We start from the raw sequence: 19,331 nt of genomic DNA, 5'->3' as shown, positions 1-19,331 counted from the left end.
TCCCCTTTTTCATTCACAGCTGGCGACGTGGGACTCAGAAAAGGGCCTGAATGGTAGCCTGCAGGAAAGGCCCATGGGCAGCCGTCTCCAAGGACTGACTCTCAAAGTGGTGACTGTCTTGGTAGGATCATGGGGATGTGCTGGGAGCTTTGCTGTCCAGGCTTTTGAGTCTGTGGTTGCTCTCTGTCTAATGCGGGGTTTGGGAAGAAGAAGGGTATCTTGAGGAGTGGCCTTTTGTTTCATAAGGCTGTCACGCAAATAATTATATGAGTGATGAAGGGGAGAATAGTGTAGGAGCTTCTCCCCTGGGACTTCTGAGCTCCATAAAGGAGTTCTCTGAGCTGCTCTGGAGAAAGATCACTCTTGCAGATCTGCTGCTGGGCTCTGGAGAACTCCTGGCTGCTACACTTGTCCTTGGATATAAAGGTTGATTTTTACCTACTGCTGCTCCTTAGGAGAGCTTTGCTGGTAGACAGAGTCCCCAGAAAGATACTGGGAGGAGGACATTCTTCTAGCACCCCAAACCTCTGATGTGCCCACATGGTTTATAATCAAAATGGTTCATTAGTTGCATTTTTTTAATATAGTTGTCCTGGAATCTGAGACTTTACATTTGTAAGAGACCTTAGAATCATCTTCCTTTCAACTTCTATTTTTGCTTTTTTAGAACTGTGGAGATATTTTACACTTGTTCCTTTTTAGCTGAGCCAGACCTGGTCCACATCTTCCCCTCTGTCCCAGCAGGCACAGAAATCTATGGCAGCAGCATTTCTGCATTCCCTGGATGCGTACCAGAAATAAGCCTTATGTCCCATTTTTTTTTCTACAAAACTAACTTAATAAATTATATTCTTTGGGGCTCTTTACCAAAAGCCCCTTCTTGTTTAGCCTCACACAAGACAGAAAAGGGTGGGGCTGATGTGTTTTCCAGATGCCCACCTGTCCCACATGATCCAGCATGAAATATGTGGGTGTAAGCTCAGCATGACTTTGGACTCAGGATGGGAAATTTTGAATCCTATCCTACTTTGACTCATGTGACCTTGGCCTGTTCATCATCTATTTTCTGGTATGATCTGATAGATATAATGCTGTCTTCTCTCAATCTAATGTCACAGAACTTTATTGCTATGTCTTATCCTGGATGAAAACTGTCACATTTCTTGTGTGACTCCCATAGAATTATGGTATTTCCTAAGAACAGAGTCCTGGTTCAGCATGAATGTTATAAATGAAGGAATGAAACACACCATGTTATTCTGGGAGCTGGGGATTTGTGCAGAGCCTAAGATGACATACACAGGACAATTAAATTTCTACTGCTCCATGTTGTCCTTCGCATTGGAGTGGTTGTCCACTGTACCTTGACCATCCATAAACTGTTTTAGAATAGGGCAGAAGAGTTTAGCCTTCAGATAGAAATTGGTAAATACCAGCATTCTATTATTATCATTATTAGTGCTGGGAATGAACCCAGGGCTTTGTACATGCTAAGCATGTACTCTATCACCAAGCTACACCCTTAGCCCCAACATTAGCATTCTAAAGTTATGATTGGTGTCTCTAATACCCTGGAAATATATGTTAGTGGACCCATTATTTAATTGAAGAACATTCATTTTATTGTCCTCAGGAAGAGCCTTTTGTGATGGTGGCTGAGAACATCCTTGGACAGCCCAAGCGCTACAAAGGGTTCTCCATAGATGTCTTGGACGCATTGGCCAAGGCCCTGGGCTTCAAATATGAGATTTACCAGGCTCCTGATGGCAGGTACGGTCACCAGCTCCATAACACCTCCTGGAATGGAATGATCGGGGAGCTCATCAGCAAGGTAGGTCCCCAAAACAGGTCCATGAAGAGCAGCACTCTAGTGTCTCTGGGGAAATATCATAACCTGGCCCATGACACAGTTGGACCTTTGGGATGAACTAAACAGTTGCCATTATTCACTCACTGACAGCTTCTCTTTCTCCCCACCCTCCCTGTTATACCTGTTTCTGCATCTCTACCTTCTCATTCCCTAGCACTCTCTTTTTCCTCCCGCCCATTGCTCTCATTCCTTTGAATTCTATCCACTACAATACAACTGCTCTGTAACACACCCTTCAAGAAACCCACCCTTACACTTGAGCTGAAGTAGAAATGTAGCTCTTCCCTGTGGGTGTTAGTGAGTACTTATCCTATTCCTCATAGGCCACGTGCACATGAATGTGTAAGTGTTCATGTGTGAATGAGTGTGTGCATGTGTCTGCATTGCTATATGTTGGTGGTATGGCATTCTCCAGCATGTTCTACTCATTTCAAACCATCATTCTTCCTCTTTCCTGTAGAATATGCCATCATTGAAGTTCAAGGCATGAAGCCCATGCAACACATCCCAAGTTCTTGACCCTATTGTCTCATGCCCACTGGGTCATTTCCCCACAATCATTTACAGTTGCAGTGATTGACTCAAGCCCTTCCTCTTCAATATCACTGCCACCAATCTTGACAATTTATGACATTGTGATGCACAAACCTGGACTCCCAGATCTTGGACCTCCTTACCTCCCATGACTTGCTGGGCTCCATTCCAGTGCCCATTCCCATGCATCTTGTTAGCATCTTATAGACCACCTGCTCTCTCCAACACGGTGGCCATAACTTATTGTCCTCCTGACTGGGAGCTTTACTTCTAAAACACAAAATCTTTGCTTTTTAAAAAAAAATGTTTGTTTTTTTTTTTTTTTTTTAGTTATACGTGACAGTAGAATCCATTTTGATGTAATTATAAAAGGCATGGGATGAATATATCTTGCTCTAATTTATACCCCAGTACCTCTCTTTCCCCTTCCCTCTCCCCATTCCCTGCTTCCTTTTCTCTATTGAGCATCTTTGATTTCTAAGCCTACAAATCTCTCCAATTTCTCTTGATCTTTTTTGAAAACAAATTTATTGTGACAGAATTTAGATACTTTAAATTTCCCCATTTTAAATGTATAATTCAATGATGTTTACTAAATGTATTGAGTTGTATAACTGCCACCATAATCTAGTTTTAGAGAATTTCCATTACCCCATTGCACTCTTTCATACCTATTTACAGTTTGTGCCTTTCCCTCCCCAGACCTAGACAAACCTCAGTCTACTCACTTTCTCTGTAAAGTTGCCATTGGGACCATTTCATATAAATACAGGCATATAATACATGGTCCTTTGCTTCTGGTTCTTTTCACTTGGCCTGAATATTTGAGGTACATTCTTCCCTGAAGTTTCTTGCCTTTCTGATATTGCAGCCTTCTTACCTCACGTATCCTTCATGGTTGTCATCTAAAGCCCTTTGATAACTCTCCCTTGTACTTTCCTGTGTTCTTGATTTCTTATTGCACCCAAACCCCAGGTCAACTTTATTATCTACCTTCTTGACTTGAACATTCAGTTTTCTGCATGCAATTGAAGAAGAATATCACAAATCTGTCCAGATTTATGTATGTGTGATCTCTAACCCAGCCGGGCCTTTACCCGCTTGCTTGTCTTTTGCTGGATCCCTTGCTTATGTCCCTCAGAGAATGAGACCTTTTTCTTCAAACTACCTAATAATTTTCTGTCCTTTTCAACTAAAAACAAGTAAAGATTGTACTCCCTACTTCAACATTGGAGAAAGAAATTGAGACTTCTGGACATGGAATTCTTCTTCTACTTCCTATGCACATCTGCAAGTACCTTCTCTCTCCTGTCTGGGGAGGGGATATCTCTCCCTTGTTAAGGATCAACCCCTCCACCCATGTCATATGAGTTGATTTCCGTATGCCTCTTCTCAACCTAATTTCATAAATTAGTTTCTCTCCTTCCCATATTAGAAACTACCCTGCTCTACTAAACCTCCTTCTCAGTTGTTAAATATGTTCCAAACTCTCGTAGTCCTAAAAGAAATTGCTGGATTTGGGGTTTTGGATAAGAGAGGCAAGAACCAGACATACTCTAACATAGTTACCTCCAACATTTTTTCCCTCTAGATTTTTCTTGGATTTCAGTTCAGGATCTCAGTATATCTTCCCCTCTAGCCCATATGTTAAGACATCCAAATCCTCGTGTGCATTTCCTTGATTTGAGCATGTAGGTTGGATTAGTGGTCATAACTAGTCTTTCCAAAACACACCTGCTTCTACTGATGCCAAGATTAGGATGCTGACTAAGACAATTGTGCCTTTCAGGGCTTGTGCAATCAAAATGGGATTCTAGGTCCCCTTGTCACCTGCCATTCACTCATGTAGGTGGCATGGGCTCTTAACTTCCAACAAAGCAGGCAGCTTCACCTTTAGTTTGGTTCCATCTTAATACAGACTTGTCTATTTTGAAAATGAAGGCTTTTTTGGAAAGAAAAAATCTTAGAAGGTAATTTTCAAGCCACAGTATGATGTGCTCAGAGATACCCTTCATAATACGGCTTTACTCCAGTAAGGATCAGCCCATGTGGCTGCAGGCCTTGAGGTAAGGATGGTAGGGGATGGACATATGTACTTTACACCTCTGTTCTTGGAAGATTTTACCTTCTAGTGTAGAGTTTGTATATAAAACAATCAGGGACTGATAAGTTTGTTTCATTCAATGGTACAACTCACCGTATAAGTGAGATCAGGGTGGAATAAAGGCGTTAGGAGAGGTTTGGGAAATGGGGTATGCATATGGCCTTGCTGTAGGGAGGATGCAGACAAGTCTAAAAGAAGAAAGAAAGGTCTTCTGGGTGGAAGGTAGAAGGAGATACAAGCAAATATAAGAGGTCAAGTTTGCTAAGGGAAATGATAAGAAAGTGAAGAAACATGAAAACTGAGAAGAATGAGGGTGCTTTAATGGATTCTATTCTCCAGAAAAACTTCCTAGGAGTTTTAAGTCTGGGAAGAGAAATTTGTGAGGTGAAGGAGGTAATAGATAATGCAGTGTTGAAATTTCCTTACCATCTCCAAAGTCCTAGGGTGTCAGCTCTCAAACCTATTTCCCCTGAACAGAACCACTTCAAGGGCAGATGATGGACCTCAATGTAGGATGGAACCTCACAGTGAGCTCAGGATTGCCCTCTGATGAACTGTTTTGCCTTTCAGAGGGCAGACTTGGCCATCTCTGCCATCACCATCACCCCGGAGAGGGAGAGCGTTGTGGATTTCAGCAAGCGGTACATGGACTACTCGGTGGGGATTCTGATTAAGAAGCCCGAGGAGAAAATCAGCATCTTCTCCCTTTTTGCACCATTTGATTTTGCGGTGTGGGCCTGCATCGCAGCAGCCATTCCTGTGGTTGGTGTGTTGATATTTGTGTTAAACCGGATACAGGCCGTGAGGGCTCAGAGTGCTACCCAGCCTCGACCTTCCGCTTCTGCCACCCTGCACAGTGCCATCTGGATCGTCTATGGAGCCTTTGTCCAGCAAGGTACCTTCTCGGCTTCCTGATGTCTGAATAACCCCAGGGGCCTGGAAGAACTTATCTTGGAAAACTGTTGAGATGCATTTCACCAGTCCTTTTAAATGCAATCTTATTTAAGCTCTCTAGGACAGTGCTAATACCTTGCTGCACCCAATTCCTCTAAGTAATATCAGATAGAAATTAAACGAAATGACAAGAAGGAACTCAACTTCAAGTCCTGATTCTCCACTTTAGATAAAATTAACTTTGGAGTTCTGCTTTGCACTTTTTCCCCCTCCTACATTAGATTGATTGCTATGCACATGAGGCTGTCAAATGAAACTCTGAAGCTTGCTTAAATTTGAAGCCTTAATGGAAAAAAAAAATCACAGTTGTGTTGCAATCATTTAAGCAGTACTCCAGCCATTCTTGAGATATGAAGTCTCCGATCTTTGAGAGGTCTGGATAGCACTTCTATCCAGCAGTGAGTTATAGGATTTTGCAATTTCAACTGGAAACGACAAATTGCAAAGTTCTTAATGTAAGTCTTGGCCCTGTTTGCACCATGGCAAAAGCTTTGCAAGGTTATATAAGGAGAATAGGCAGGGAGAAGCTTTCTTTTGCTACCACCTAAGGGACCAAAGAGAAATAATTGGCCTCAAAGAGGCAGCTTCTTACTGAAAGTTACATGCAATGATTTCTGAGAATCCTAGGGAAAAAAAATCATCTAGCGAGGGCTGAATATTAATAAAAGTGATATGGTATATCTCATTTTTCTGGTTTAAAAGAAAGCTGGGAACCCTCCAGGTTGGAAGTAATTCTATATTTACAGAATTCCTAGAGTCTGCTCTATGTGAATTTGAAATTGCAAAGAGACCTCACAGGTTTCAGCCCTGGAAGTGCTTTCCACTGTGAGGCAGAATCTTCTAACTGGAAGATTTTGATGTTCAGAATTCTATCCTTGGTGTTTTGACAAACTTCCAGAGGCCAATCCTAACTTTTCTGTCTTTTGTGGTCCTCTGTCCCTTTCTAAGATTGGTGGCTCTAGGATCCTTTCCTAAAAGGAAATGCCCAGCTGGCAGTCACTCCCCTGATCCCCAGAGCATCATCAGTACCAGTCTGTGTCCCTGGCCACAGGGGGGAGCATCTCCCTGGATATGGGAGTCAGCGTGGAAGCACTGGCCAATCCACTCTGCCTGCCTCCTGCAGGTGGGGAATCTTCGGTGAACTCCATGGCCATGCGCATCGTGATGGGCAGCTGGTGGCTCTTCACCCTCATCGTGTGCTCCTCCTACACAGCCAATCTTGCTGCCTTTCTCACAGTGTCCAGGATGGACAATCCTATAAGGTAAGTCTGTTCCTCCTCAATCTGGGAGCATCCGCTCTGAAATGCCTTAAAAGGTTATAAGTCTGTTGAGGGTAGCCTTGTGTCATAGAGAACCTGGAGGCAGAGGTAGACTCAAATTCCCAAACATCAATTGGATGATCAGAATATTTAGTGCATGAGAAGAGCTTCTTTCTTGTATTTTATTTCTGCACACTTACATAAATGTATAAAATCATGAAATAATATCCGTCTGAACATTTAAACACTGCTTACAAAACTAATAAATCAAAACATTAAAATTATCAAATTAAATTTCCTCAGACTTTTAAACATTGATTGCAAACTCATTTAATCAAAAATTTTACCAACATTTAGTTAAAATTAATTAAAATCACAAGTCTAATATATATTTTTCAAATATTCAAACACCTTAAATTAGAACACTTATTTTTGCTTACATTCACAAAATTATTATTCAAATTGGCTAAATTTTCCCTCCATTTCTCTTACAAAATGTTAAAACTATGGCATAAAAGAATGAATTTAATATACTGAAATAACACTTGGAAATGCTTTTATTTTATGATCAGATTGTCAAATATTGTGTTAATTACAAAGAACTTGGAAAAAGTGAATGTGCATTAGATATGTGGTTGCCAAATGAGTATAGGAAATGACCTTTTCTGCATTTCACTGGGTTCAATATTGGCTTCAATAATATCTCTCGCTTGAGCCCTGGTTGTGGTTTTCAGAGTTCCTGCCTTTTGTAGCATCTTCTTGAATCCATCATATGTGATATAATGCTGTCCTTGCTGTCATCACACTGATCCTTTGGATGGGCAGCTTTCTCAAGTCACCCATACTCACTGGCTTCTATGGCTCCCAACTGCCTATTTTAAAGAGTTCAAATTCCTAGATTACAATTTGATATCCAATATGATATTATCTTATATATTTATTTGATAGACATTTTTACTGATAGAATTACATATTCTCAAGGAGTCATAAGAAGTAATTCAGTGAGGTCTCCTAGGATCTTTTACATAGTTTTCCCCAATATAGCATTTTGCAAAATTCTGTATTATATGTATTACATTATACATCATATTACATACATTATATATCATAACTAGGATATTGACACTATACATTTGACTGATTTCATTCATATTTTGCTTTACTTATACTCTGTGTGTGTGCATGCACGTGTGCATGTATTTGGTTCTGTATAAACTTGTGTGTCCACTATCACAGTAAAGACACTGAAGAGTTCCATCGCTCCAAGAGAAACTTGCTTTATGCTTTGATAACCACACCCACCTCCTTACCATTTCTTTCCCTCCTACCAGGTCCCTTACCCCTGGCAACCACTGATCTTCCTACATTTCTAAAACCTTGTCATTTCACATGTTATATAAATGGAATTATACCTTTTAGCTGTGGATTTTTCACTCAGCATAGTTCCTTAGAGATTCATCCAGGTTGTTGTGTTCATTCACAGTTCATTGCTTTTTATTGATGAGTAGTATCCCATGTACCACAGCTTGTTAAACCATTCACCGCTGAAAGATATCTGGGTTGTTTGCAGTTTGGGGCAATTATGAATAAAGCTGGTATGAGCGTTTGTGTGCAGGTTTTTGTGCAAACATGTTTTCACTTACATGCAATGAATACCCAAGAGCTCAATTGCTAGGTTGTATGATAATTGATGAGCTTTATAAGAAACTACAAAGCTGCTTTCCAGACTGACTGTACCATTTTACATTTCTGCCAATGATGTAGTCATTATCTTATTTCTCTGCATGTTTGCCAGCATTTGGTGTTGTCACTATTTTTTATTTTATCATTTTGATAGATATGGAGTGAAAGCTCATTTTGTTTTTAATTTGCATTTCTCTAATATCTGATGATGTTGAATACCTATTCATATGCTCATTTGCTTCAGTGAAATAGATTTTTTGTAGTTTTCCTACTTTCTAATTGGTTTGATGATTACTGTTGAATTTTAAAAATTCTTTATACATTTTTGATAGTAGCGCTTTGCCAGATTTGTGGTTTGCAAGTATTTTCTCCCACTCTGTAGCATGCCTTTCCATTTTAACAGGGTTCTTCACAGGAAGAAAAGGCTTCAATTTCAGTGAGATTCTATTTAAAAATTTATTCTTTCATAAATCATGGTTTTGGTGTAAAGTCTTTGGCCTGAGACCCTGAAGATTTCTTCTTCCTACCATCCAAAAATGTTTGTTACACTTTTCATGTCAGTGCACAATCAGTTCTGAATTAATTTTTGTTTAAAAACTGAGGTTTTAGGTTGAAGGTTTTTTTTGTTGTTGTTTATGGATACCCAAATACTCCAATGCCATTTGTTGAAAAGGCTATCCCAATGTAGAAACTATGAAGTAATTACTAAAAAAGAAGCTAAGAAACATTATTATTGCCTTGCATGCTTATCCTTTAGTGTGTGTATGCATGGACGTGGTGCAAATCTGTATTAGTCGGGATTCTCTAAAGGAACAGAATCAAGAGGAAGTATGAATATAAAAAGGGGATTTATTAAATTGGCTTACACAGTCAGAAGCTGGATAGTCCACAATGGCTGTCTGCAGGCTGGAGAACTGGAGGAACCAGTAGCTCTAAAGTTCAAGAGACTGAAGCCTCAGAACAAGAGGGATCAATGGTTGTAACCCCAGTCAGAGCCCAAAAGTTTCTGGAAACTCCCCAGAGAATCACTGGCAGAGTCTGCTTTGGAAGAATGGAGGAGCAAGAGTCTGATATCCTCAAACAGTTACAGTAGCCTTTCAAGAAGAATCAAGCTTGCATTGGCTGCTGCTTCCTTGTTCTTCCAAATTTTCTTCCTTCTAAACTTCCAACCTGTTGGACAATACTGCCCACACTTAGGGAGGGTCTCCACTTAGTTCCCTATCCCACATGCCCATCATTCCTGGACATACCTTCATTGACATACCCAGAAGCCTCTTAATCTTAGACATCTCTTAATCCAATCAAGTTGACAATTCAAATTGACCATTACAGAACCTTTAAGATCTATTGTCTTAGCAAATCTCAAGTAAAAATACAGTATTATTAGCTATAGTCACCATGCAGTACATTAGATCTTCAGAGCTTATTCACCCTACCTAAAGAAAAGTCGGTGCCTATTCCACTTCCTGCCCCTCGTTGCTGGAAATCACCATTTTACTCTCTATTTATATGACTTCAACTTTCAGATGCCACTTTTAAGTGAGATCAAATAGCATGTTTTTCCATGCCTGGGTTGTTTGATTTAGCATAATGTCCTCTAGGCTCATCTACGTTGCTACAAATGACATTTTACAAATACACACATATACTTCTTTCATATACATATGATTATAGATAACTACATATATATGTTAATGTGATTACATATATATCACATTTTCTTTATCCATTCATTCATGGATGGAAACTTAGTTTGGTTCCATATCTTGGCCATTGTGAATAATGCTTCCGTTAACATGGGAGTGCAAATATCTCTTCAAATTTTGATCTTCAAAATATTGACTTAGTTTCATTTGGATATATGCTAAGAAATGAGATAACTAAAACATAAGTAGTTCTATGTACTTTATAAGGAAACTCTAACATTTTGCATAATGGCTGTACCAATTTACATTCTCACAGTATACAAGTGTTCCTTTTTCTATATCCTAGATGTCATTTGTTATATTTTAGCTTCTTCGTAAGAGCCATTCTAATAGGTATAAGATGATAGCTCATTGAGGTTTTGATTGTATTTATCTGCTAACTAGTAATATTGAACACTTTTTTGTGTAACTATTGGTATTTGTATATGTTTTTAGAAATGTCTATTCAGGTCTTTTGCCCAATTTTAATTAGGTTATTTTCTTGCTATTGAATTGTTAGTTATATATTATGGATATTGATGCATTATCAGATATATGGTTTATAAATATTTCTCCCTTTACACAGATTGTTTATTCACTCTGTAGACAGTTGGCTGGGTAGAAGATTTTTAGTTTGATGGAATTTTTTTCTTTTTTGGTCTATTTTTGCTTTTGTTGTCTATACTTTTGGGATCATATCTAAAAAAGTCATTGCCCAGATCAACACCAAAAACCTTACTTATTACCCTTTATATTTTCCTTTGGAAGGTTTATGGTTTTAGGTCTAGGGATAAGTCTTTTATTCATTTTGATTTAATTTTTACATATGGTGTACGATGAGATTCTATTTTCTTTCTTTTGCAACTGGATGCCCAGTTTATTCGATGTCTTTTAACGAAGGCTATTTGCCCCATTGTATGTTTTTGGCAACTCTGTAGAAGATCAATTGATTGTAACCACATTGGTAGGTTGCATTTTCCTAGGAATTTACCCATTTCTTGTAGGTTATTCATTTTATTGGTGTATAATTGTTCACAGTTATCTCTTATGACCGTTGTACATCTGTGGTACCAATTATCTCCATTTTCATTTATTTTATCTATTTGACTTTTCTTTTTTTCGTAGTATAGCTAAAGGATTGTTAATTTTATTTTTTGAAAAAGCCATTTTTTAGTCTCATTCATCTTTTCTATTGATTTCCTAGTTCCTATTTCATTTATTTCTGTCCTGATCTTTATATTCTTCTTTCCGATAAATTGGAACTTATTTTGTTCTTTTTCCTTTTCCAGTTCTTGGAGTTTTTTTAGTTACAGATTTAGGTTTTTACTAGAGGTCTTTCTTTGTTCTTGATATAGTTTTTATCTCACCATTAACTTCTCTCTTAGAGCTGTTATTGCCCCATCCCATAATTTTTGTTCTGTTGTGTTTCCATTTTCACTTGTCTCAATATATTTTTAAAAACATTTCTTTGTATTTCATCTTTGACCCACTGACTGTTCAGGGATATGGTATTTAATTCTATTCTTATGTTTGCTTTGAGCATTATGATTATAGTCTCTTCTGGATTGATACAAACTTCATTTTAATGTTGCATAAAACTGTGCTTCTTTATTTCTGTTTCATCTCCATCATTTTAGTTCTTGTTTAAAATTGTCGGATGAAACACTATTTTATTATGTTTTCTTTTTCTTTTGTATTTGTATACATATATGTACATGTTTATTTTTTTCCCTTTTTCATCTTGAGACTTGGGTATTTGGTTTCCTTCCCAGTTCGTCTCAGTAGATCCTATTGTCTGTCAGATGACCCTATAGTCAGCCAGTTAATTGTACAGGTTAAAAGTTAGCCTGTCAGGGTTCAAACTTTTGTTGTTGTTGTTTTCTTGTCAATTGAGAAGCAATTAATCACCTCATGTCTCATTTTTTTCATTAAAGGATGATAACTTCTTACCTCACAAAGCATATAGAATTCTGCACATGGTGCACCTAATAGTTTTTGAGTGAACTTACTTATTTTTAAGTGAATCTTTCAGTTTTGCTTTCATTAGTTTTTCTTTTATCCATCACCATGATTTTCATTTCTTTTGAATCTTCTACTTAGTACTATTTTTAATATAGTTTTTAGTATATGGACCTAATACCTTTATTTTATTTATTTTTATGTGGTGCTGAGGATAGAATCCAGTGCCTCACACATGCTAGGCAAGGGCTCTACCACTGAGCTACAACTACAGCCCCTGCTTAGTACTATTTTAACTTCTATCCTATTTAACATGCCAGAAATTGACTTGTCTGTTTGCATCCAAGTCCAATTTTTATTTCTATCAGATTTTGCCTTATGTACATTGTAACTCACAATTTCAGTAAGATTCTTTCCTTTATCAATATGGAATTGTCATTTTCAAATTATTGTTATATAACTCAAATCCTACTTTATTGAAAACTGATGACTCCTTTTGATTGTTATTTTTATATGTTTCTTAAAAAACATTTGGCATCTTTGAATCACTGTGCTTTAGCTATTTTTCTTAAAATCAGCATTTGGTTTTGGATCCAATTTTATTAATCTTGTCTTACAAAAGAGAATGTTTAACCACTGGCAGTTATTGTAATATAAAAATATTTGATCTTTTATCATTTAACTTGTGCATTTTAAACTGTTTTAATGGAGTTTAGCATTCTCTTAACATTATTATTGAATGGTTCTCCCCATCCTCCTTGGAGTCAAGTATTTTCTTTTAGCCTTCAATAGCTTTCTTTAGTCTTAAAAATATATGCACCTGGGGCTGGGGATATGGCTCAAGCGGTAGCGCGCTCTCCTGGCATGCGTGCAGCCCGGGTTCGATCCTCAGCACCACATACAAAGATGTTGTGTCTGCCGAAAACTAAAAAATAAATATTAAAAAAATTCTCTCTCTCTCTCTCTCTCACTCTTTCTTTAAAATATATATATATGTACCTCTCTGCTGTCATTTATTTTTTAAAAATCTATTTAAAATTAAAAAAATATATATATATATGCACCTCTACAACAGTGAAACCATACATTCATCTCGTTCCTTATTTAAGATGATGCCAGTGTAACTTTTTTGTCTTCTCTGTTTTCTACTCATTTAATAACTTTTGTTGATATAATATATTTTTAGATTCAGTTTACTACATGGTTCTTTCTTTTAGTTCCTTTAAAAAATAATTTAAGGGATCCGTAAGTTATATATTTGGCATTTATACTCTTTTATTTTATCCCACCCATATTTATGGTTAATATTTAGACTGAATTCTACCTTTGAATGATTTTAATGCTTGTTGAATGCTTCTTCACACTATGATTTAGCCATTCAGTGCATTTATTTATTTTTATTATTTTTGATAAGCTGGAGTCACTTTTTGAGCAATCTACCTCCATAAAGGCAGTATGATTTCTAAGCATATCTGAGAATCTTTTTCTGCTGCTTTTACACGTGAATTAAAACTTATCTGGGTATAATATTCTTGTGTCACAACTTTTCCTCTTAATATTCTGTAGAATTTGCTCCAGTGCCTCCTCTCTGTGGGTAATACTATGGAGCAGCAAGTGGTCACCGTTTCCTTTTCCACTCCTTTCTCCTTCCTCTCTTCCCCTTTCCTGTTCTTCTCCTTTCATCCTCCATCTCCTTCTTTCACTTCTCTTCTGCTTCCTCTTCTCCTCTTCCTCCTCCTCATCGACTTATCCCTTTCTCCTCCGGTTCTCCTTCTCCATTTATTTCTTCCTCTCTTCCTCCTCTATTTCTTCATATACTTTCTCTTTTGTAATTTAAAAAGTTCCACCAATATTCATTAAAGAGTTTGTGTGCCATTAATTCTGCTTAGAATTCTGTGAGTCCTTTTTATATGCAAAAAGAAACTTGGGCTTTGGCTCAGTAATTTTGTCATCTAGTGAGTCTTTTTCATATTATTTCTATCCCATTTACCCTTATCTTGTTTCCAGGAACATTAACTCTTTCTCCAAGTCTATTCAACTCTCTCTCTCTCTCTGATAGCTTTCAATTCATCTTCCTGTTCTTTTTTTCATTCTGGGGGAGTTTCTCAGTTTGTCTTCTGTGTTTCTGATGAGATCTCCTCTAGTCTTCATATGCCTCTCGGCAGTGTTAATGACTACATGAATTCTACTTATGTATTTAAATTTCCCCTTTGTTCTTTCTCCCTCTCACTCTTCTAGTACATCTTTTATTTCTCAGCCACAGTTTTGTGGATTGCATTTTTAATTTTGCTATAGAGGATCCTTGATATAGTGGATATACCTTTCAGAAAATAAAATATTTTCTAAAATCTTACATTTTCTCTAGCATATGTTTTTTCCAACACTTTATTCTTCGGGGTCTTAAATGCAATGCCAAATTTGTGTATTATCTCTTTTATGTGAAACTTTTATTTATGCCTCCATGATGTCTTTGTTGGGCAGTTTCCTTTGCTATTTGGTTTCCTTAGATTTCTTTCCCTGGTCAGGCAGGAAGGTTCCCCTTGGATCTCCTAGCAGTAAACCTGGCTGCCGTTAGAGTCATCCTTTCCAATCTTAACCTGAGTTTGTGAGTGCAGGTGAATACTATGATATACATTGCCACAACTAGTACTGTAACTGGTGGAAAATTTTCCTTTTGAGCTTTTTGCTTCAATCACAAACTTTCTGTCTCTAACATTCTGATTGATCCAGCCTTTACAGTAGTTAAAAAAAAAAAAGTCACAATGTCGTTTTTCCTAACCTCCTCCATGCCATTACTATTTTCTACAGTTAACAGACAAAGTACTAGTTGTCAAAGACAAATGCAATGAACTGCATACCTTACCCAGCAGTGCCAAGAGGAACCCAGGGGCTTTCCATTGTTACTACTTTAAGCTTCTTTTTCTCTGTGGATATAAAAGGAAATCCATTTGAGATGATGCATTTTCAAAGTAAGATAAATTTGAGTCCCTCATAATTTTCTGCTCTCCCCTCCAGAAGTTTCCTCAAAGCGTCTGATAATGGGTAGCATTTTTTTGTTGTTCATGATACAAGATTCCCTGTAGCTTAAAACATTGTTTGGTCATTTCAGTAGGTATCTGACAGGATAGATATTTGTTCTTTCTTTGTTAGCATCTTTCTTATTAATCCAAGGAATCTTCAACCTTAAAGTTTCACACTAATATATGACCATTCGAAAATAATTATGTTCCCACCTATCCATATCCATGGTTCATAATGACTGTCTAGTATTTTGAACTTCCTTAGAAGGCACAGAAAATCCTTGCATCCAAGAGAGTATAAAAATCTCCTCAAGGACAAGGATGTACTTAACAATTACTTTAAGCAATTTTTACTTTTTCATTTGGAATAGGTTCACTCATGGAGGAGGGCATATCTCATTTTTGATTCACTCAAAATCTTTGAAATTTACTTTCATCTTTATGACAATTACTAATAGATATTCACTGGTTACCATGATGACAGCAGTCATTTGAAAAAGTTGGCATTGGCAAGTCACTGGACACCACAGGCAACTTAACTTTTTTTCTTTCTTCCTTTTTTCTTTTTCTGTACAAAGGATTGAACTCAGTGGCACCTTAACATAGAGCTATATCTCCAGACCCTTTTATTTTGAATTTTGATACAGGGTCTCACTAAGTTGCTCGGGATGGTCTTGAACTTGTGATTTTCCTGCCTCAGCCTTCTGAGGTACTGGGATTACAGGAGTGCACCATCCTGCCCGGTTCAGGCACCTAATTTTATCAATGCTTGCACTTAGAAAATATTGTGGCTAAAAATCCTTTTTGAGTAGCATTCTCCATTCAGAGGGATCACATTCAGAGGATGTTGGAAAGCAGGGGCGTTGTGACTCAGACAACACAGTGCAGCTGTCATGAGCATAGACCCTGAAAATTGACTGGATCCAAATCCTCTTTTCCTCTTACTAGCCACATGATCTTGTAAAAATAATTTAATGTCTCTTTTCTTATCTATACATAGAAGGAAAAAATAACATCTCTCTCACAGGATTAGGGCTCATAAAATAACTTGGCATAGGGAAAGAACCATAGAAATATTAAATATTTTGCTTATTGCTTATTGCGGTTGCTGATGAGGACCTTGGTAGTTCAGGAAACTGGGGTTGGGGTTCCTGGGCTGAGGAAAGGCAGCTTGGCTAGGAGATGTGGAACTGAAGATGATGGTGTAGTGATTGGGTGCTCCATTGTGGGACTGGGACCAACCAGCTAGATGACGTTAGTCACCTGACCTTTCTTATACATTGTTTCTATATGGGCAACTTAGGGAGATGGAGGTAAATGTCAATGTAAGGCACTTGTTCATTTGCTCACTGAGTTTGTAAACATCAGATTTGTAAGTTAAAATAATCAAATGCTTCCTACAGGTAAATCCTTGTAGTCAGATAAAGGGAGATAAGTAATCTGTAAACACACTTTTGTCTCATGCCCACAAATCCACATGATTTTGCAGGGGTGGGGAGGGGGGAACCAAAAACTGAATTCAAGGTAGTTTTCCTTCTATTCATCTCGATGTAAAGATATAATCTTTATGCACACAGAACTTGCTGTAAACTTTTTTATTTTAAATGTTGTAACATTATTTGCAGACATCCTGTGATAAGCTGTAAATCTAGATGGCCTTGGGTTTGGTAATGACTTCTTTAACACAACAGCACAAACATAATATACAAAAGAAAACATTGATAAGTTGGACTTCATGAAAATTTCGAACTTTTGTGAAAGACTCTTAAGGAAATAAGAAGACCAGTCACAGACTTGGAGAAAGTCTTTGGAAATTACATATAAAATGAATGACCCCTACCCAAAATATACCAAAAACTTCTTAAAAATTCAACAATAAGAAAAACAACTCATTTAACATGAGCCAAATATCGAAACAGATACCTCACCAAAGAATATATTCAAGTGGCAAGCAAGCATATGAAAAGATGCTTAGCCTTATATGTCTTTAGAGAACTGAAAAGTAAAACAACAATGGCATACCACAAAACGCTTACTAGAATGGTCACAGTTCAAGGAACTGACAATGCCAAATGCTGGTGAGGATGTGAAGCAACAGTAATCCTTATTCATTGCTTGTGATCTAGAACCTGTGGGAGACAGTTGGGCAGTTTCCTACAAAACTCTTACTGAATGATATAGCGGTCACATCCCTTGGTATTCCCCTAAGTTAGTTGAAAGGGTAACCAGAGGAAAACATGCATGTGGATCTTTACTATAACTTTATTCATAATTCTCCAAATGTGGAAACAACCGAGATGTTCTTTAATAGATAAATGGATCAATAAACCGTCGTACATTCAGATGATGAAATATTATTCAGCACTAGAGAGAAAGAAAGAAGCAATCAAGACATGAAAAGACATGGAGAAAACTTAAATGCACATTGATAAGTGAAAGTCTTATAAAAAGAAATATATAGGGGCTGGAGTTGTAGCTCACTGTAAAGTGCTTGCCTTGTAAGAGTGAGGCACTGGGTTAGATTCTTAGCACCACATGAAAAAATAGTAATAATAATAAATAAATAAAGATATATTTTAAGGAAATATATATGTCTTCTTTTAATATTTTCATTAGTGCATTATAGTTATACGTAGTAGCAGTTCATTTTTATATAATCATAGATGCATGGCATATGGTTTACTTCACATTCATCCCTAGCACTTTATCTTTTTCTCCCCTCATGCCTCCCCATGTTCCCCTTCCTATACTCTACTATTTATTTAATTTTGCTTTTAATTGGTGCTTTATAGATGTACATAAGGTGATATTCACTGTCATATATTCGTATATGTACATAGCATAATTTGGTCAATTTCATTCCACCATTCCTTCCTTTCTTGTCCCTTCTCCTTCCCCTGTCTCCTCTTCCTTTACTCCACTGATGTTCCTTGTTTATCTATAGGACTCTTCCCTCCTTTTCCCCTTATTTTGGTCTAGCTTCCACTTCTTTTGTTTTTTTTTAATATATTTATTTCTTCATTTTTTTTATTGCTTGCTCAAAACATTACAATGATCTTGACATATCATATATCATATATTTGATTCAAATGGGGTATGAATTCTTTTGTTTTTTTTAAAAAAATTATTCTTTTCAGTTATACATGGCAGTAAAATGTATTTTGACATATTTTGCATACATGGATTATAATTTCCAGTTCTTGTGGTTGTACATGATGTGGAGTTACACTGGTCATATATTCATATGTTATCATAGGAAAGTTACGTTTGATTCATTCTACTGTCTTTCCTATTCCCATCCCCCTTCCTTTCCCTTCATTCCCCTTTGTCTAATCCAATGAACTTCTATCCCGCCCCCATTTTGTGTGTTAGAATCTGCATATCAAAGAGAACATTTGGCCTTTGGTTTTGGGGGATTGGCTTATTTCACTTGGCATGATAGTCTCGAATCCATCCATTTACCAGCAAATGGCATGACTTCATTCTTCTTTGTGGTGGAGTAATATTCCATTGTGTATATGTACCACATTTTCTTTATTCATTCATCCATTGAAGGACACCTAGGTTGGTTTCAAAGCTTAGCTATTGTTAATTGAACTGCTATAAACATTGATGTGTCTGTGTCACTATAAAATGCTGTTTTTTAAGTCCTTTGGGTATATACTGAGGAATGGGATAACTGGGTCAAATGGCAATTCCATTCCACATTTTCTGAGGAATCTTTACACTGCTTTCCATAGTCATTGCACCAGTTTGCATTCCTATCATTAATGTATGAGTGAACCTTTCCCCCCACATCCTCACCATCATTTATTGTTACTTGTATTCTTGATAATTGCCATTCTGATTGGAGTGAGATGAAATCTCAATGTAGTCTTAATTTGCAGTTTTCTAATTTCTAGAGAAAGTGTTGAACATTTTTTTCATATATTTGTTGGCCAATCATATTTCTTCTTGTGTGAAGTGTCTATTCAGTTCCTTAGCCAATTTATTGATTGGGTTATTTGCTTTTATGGTATTGAGTTTTTTGAGTTCTTTATATATCCTGGAAATTAATGCTCTATATTTGAGGTGCAGGTGGCAAAGATTTTCTCCCATTCTGTGGGCTCCCTATTCACATTCTTGATTGTTTGCTTGACTGTGAAGAAACTTTTTAGTTTGATACCATTCCATTTATTGATTCTTGATTTTATTTCTTATGCTTTTGGAGGCTTGTTGAGAAATTTGGTTCTTAAGCTGACATGATGGATATTTGGGCCTGCT

The 19,331-nt window shown here is 37.1% G+C and overlaps 1 protein-coding gene across 2 annotated transcripts in view; it reads left to right on the top strand.

Annotated features, from left to right (window-relative positions):
* Positions 1-19,331, top strand: part of Grid1 (glutamate ionotropic receptor delta type subunit 1) — a 719,927-nt gene that overhangs the window by 596,703 nt on the left and 103,893 nt on the right. For both annotated transcript variants that reach the window (XM_046450257.2, XM_058581047.1), the window contains 4 exons: positions 20-121; positions 1,634-1,831; positions 5,079-5,403; positions 6,586-6,724. In XM_046450257.2, the coding sequence (XP_046306213.1) occupies positions 20-121; positions 1,634-1,831; positions 5,079-5,403; positions 6,586-6,724 (764 nt within the window). The remainder of the gene's footprint in view (positions 1-19; positions 122-1,633; positions 1,832-5,078; positions 5,404-6,585; positions 6,725-19,331) is intronic.

The sequence above is a fragment of the Marmota monax genome, unplaced genomic scaffold (assembly GCF_021218885.2).
Source record: "Marmota monax isolate L192 unplaced genomic scaffold, Marmota_monax_Labrador192_F-V1.1 WCK01_AAM20220418_F8-fsc00004, whole genome shotgun sequence".
Taxonomy (NCBI): Eukaryota; Metazoa; Chordata; class Mammalia; order Rodentia; family Sciuridae; genus Marmota; species Marmota monax.
The sequence above is the reverse complement of the archived record's forward strand: the minus strand, read 5'-3'. Positions and strand labels throughout refer to the sequence as shown.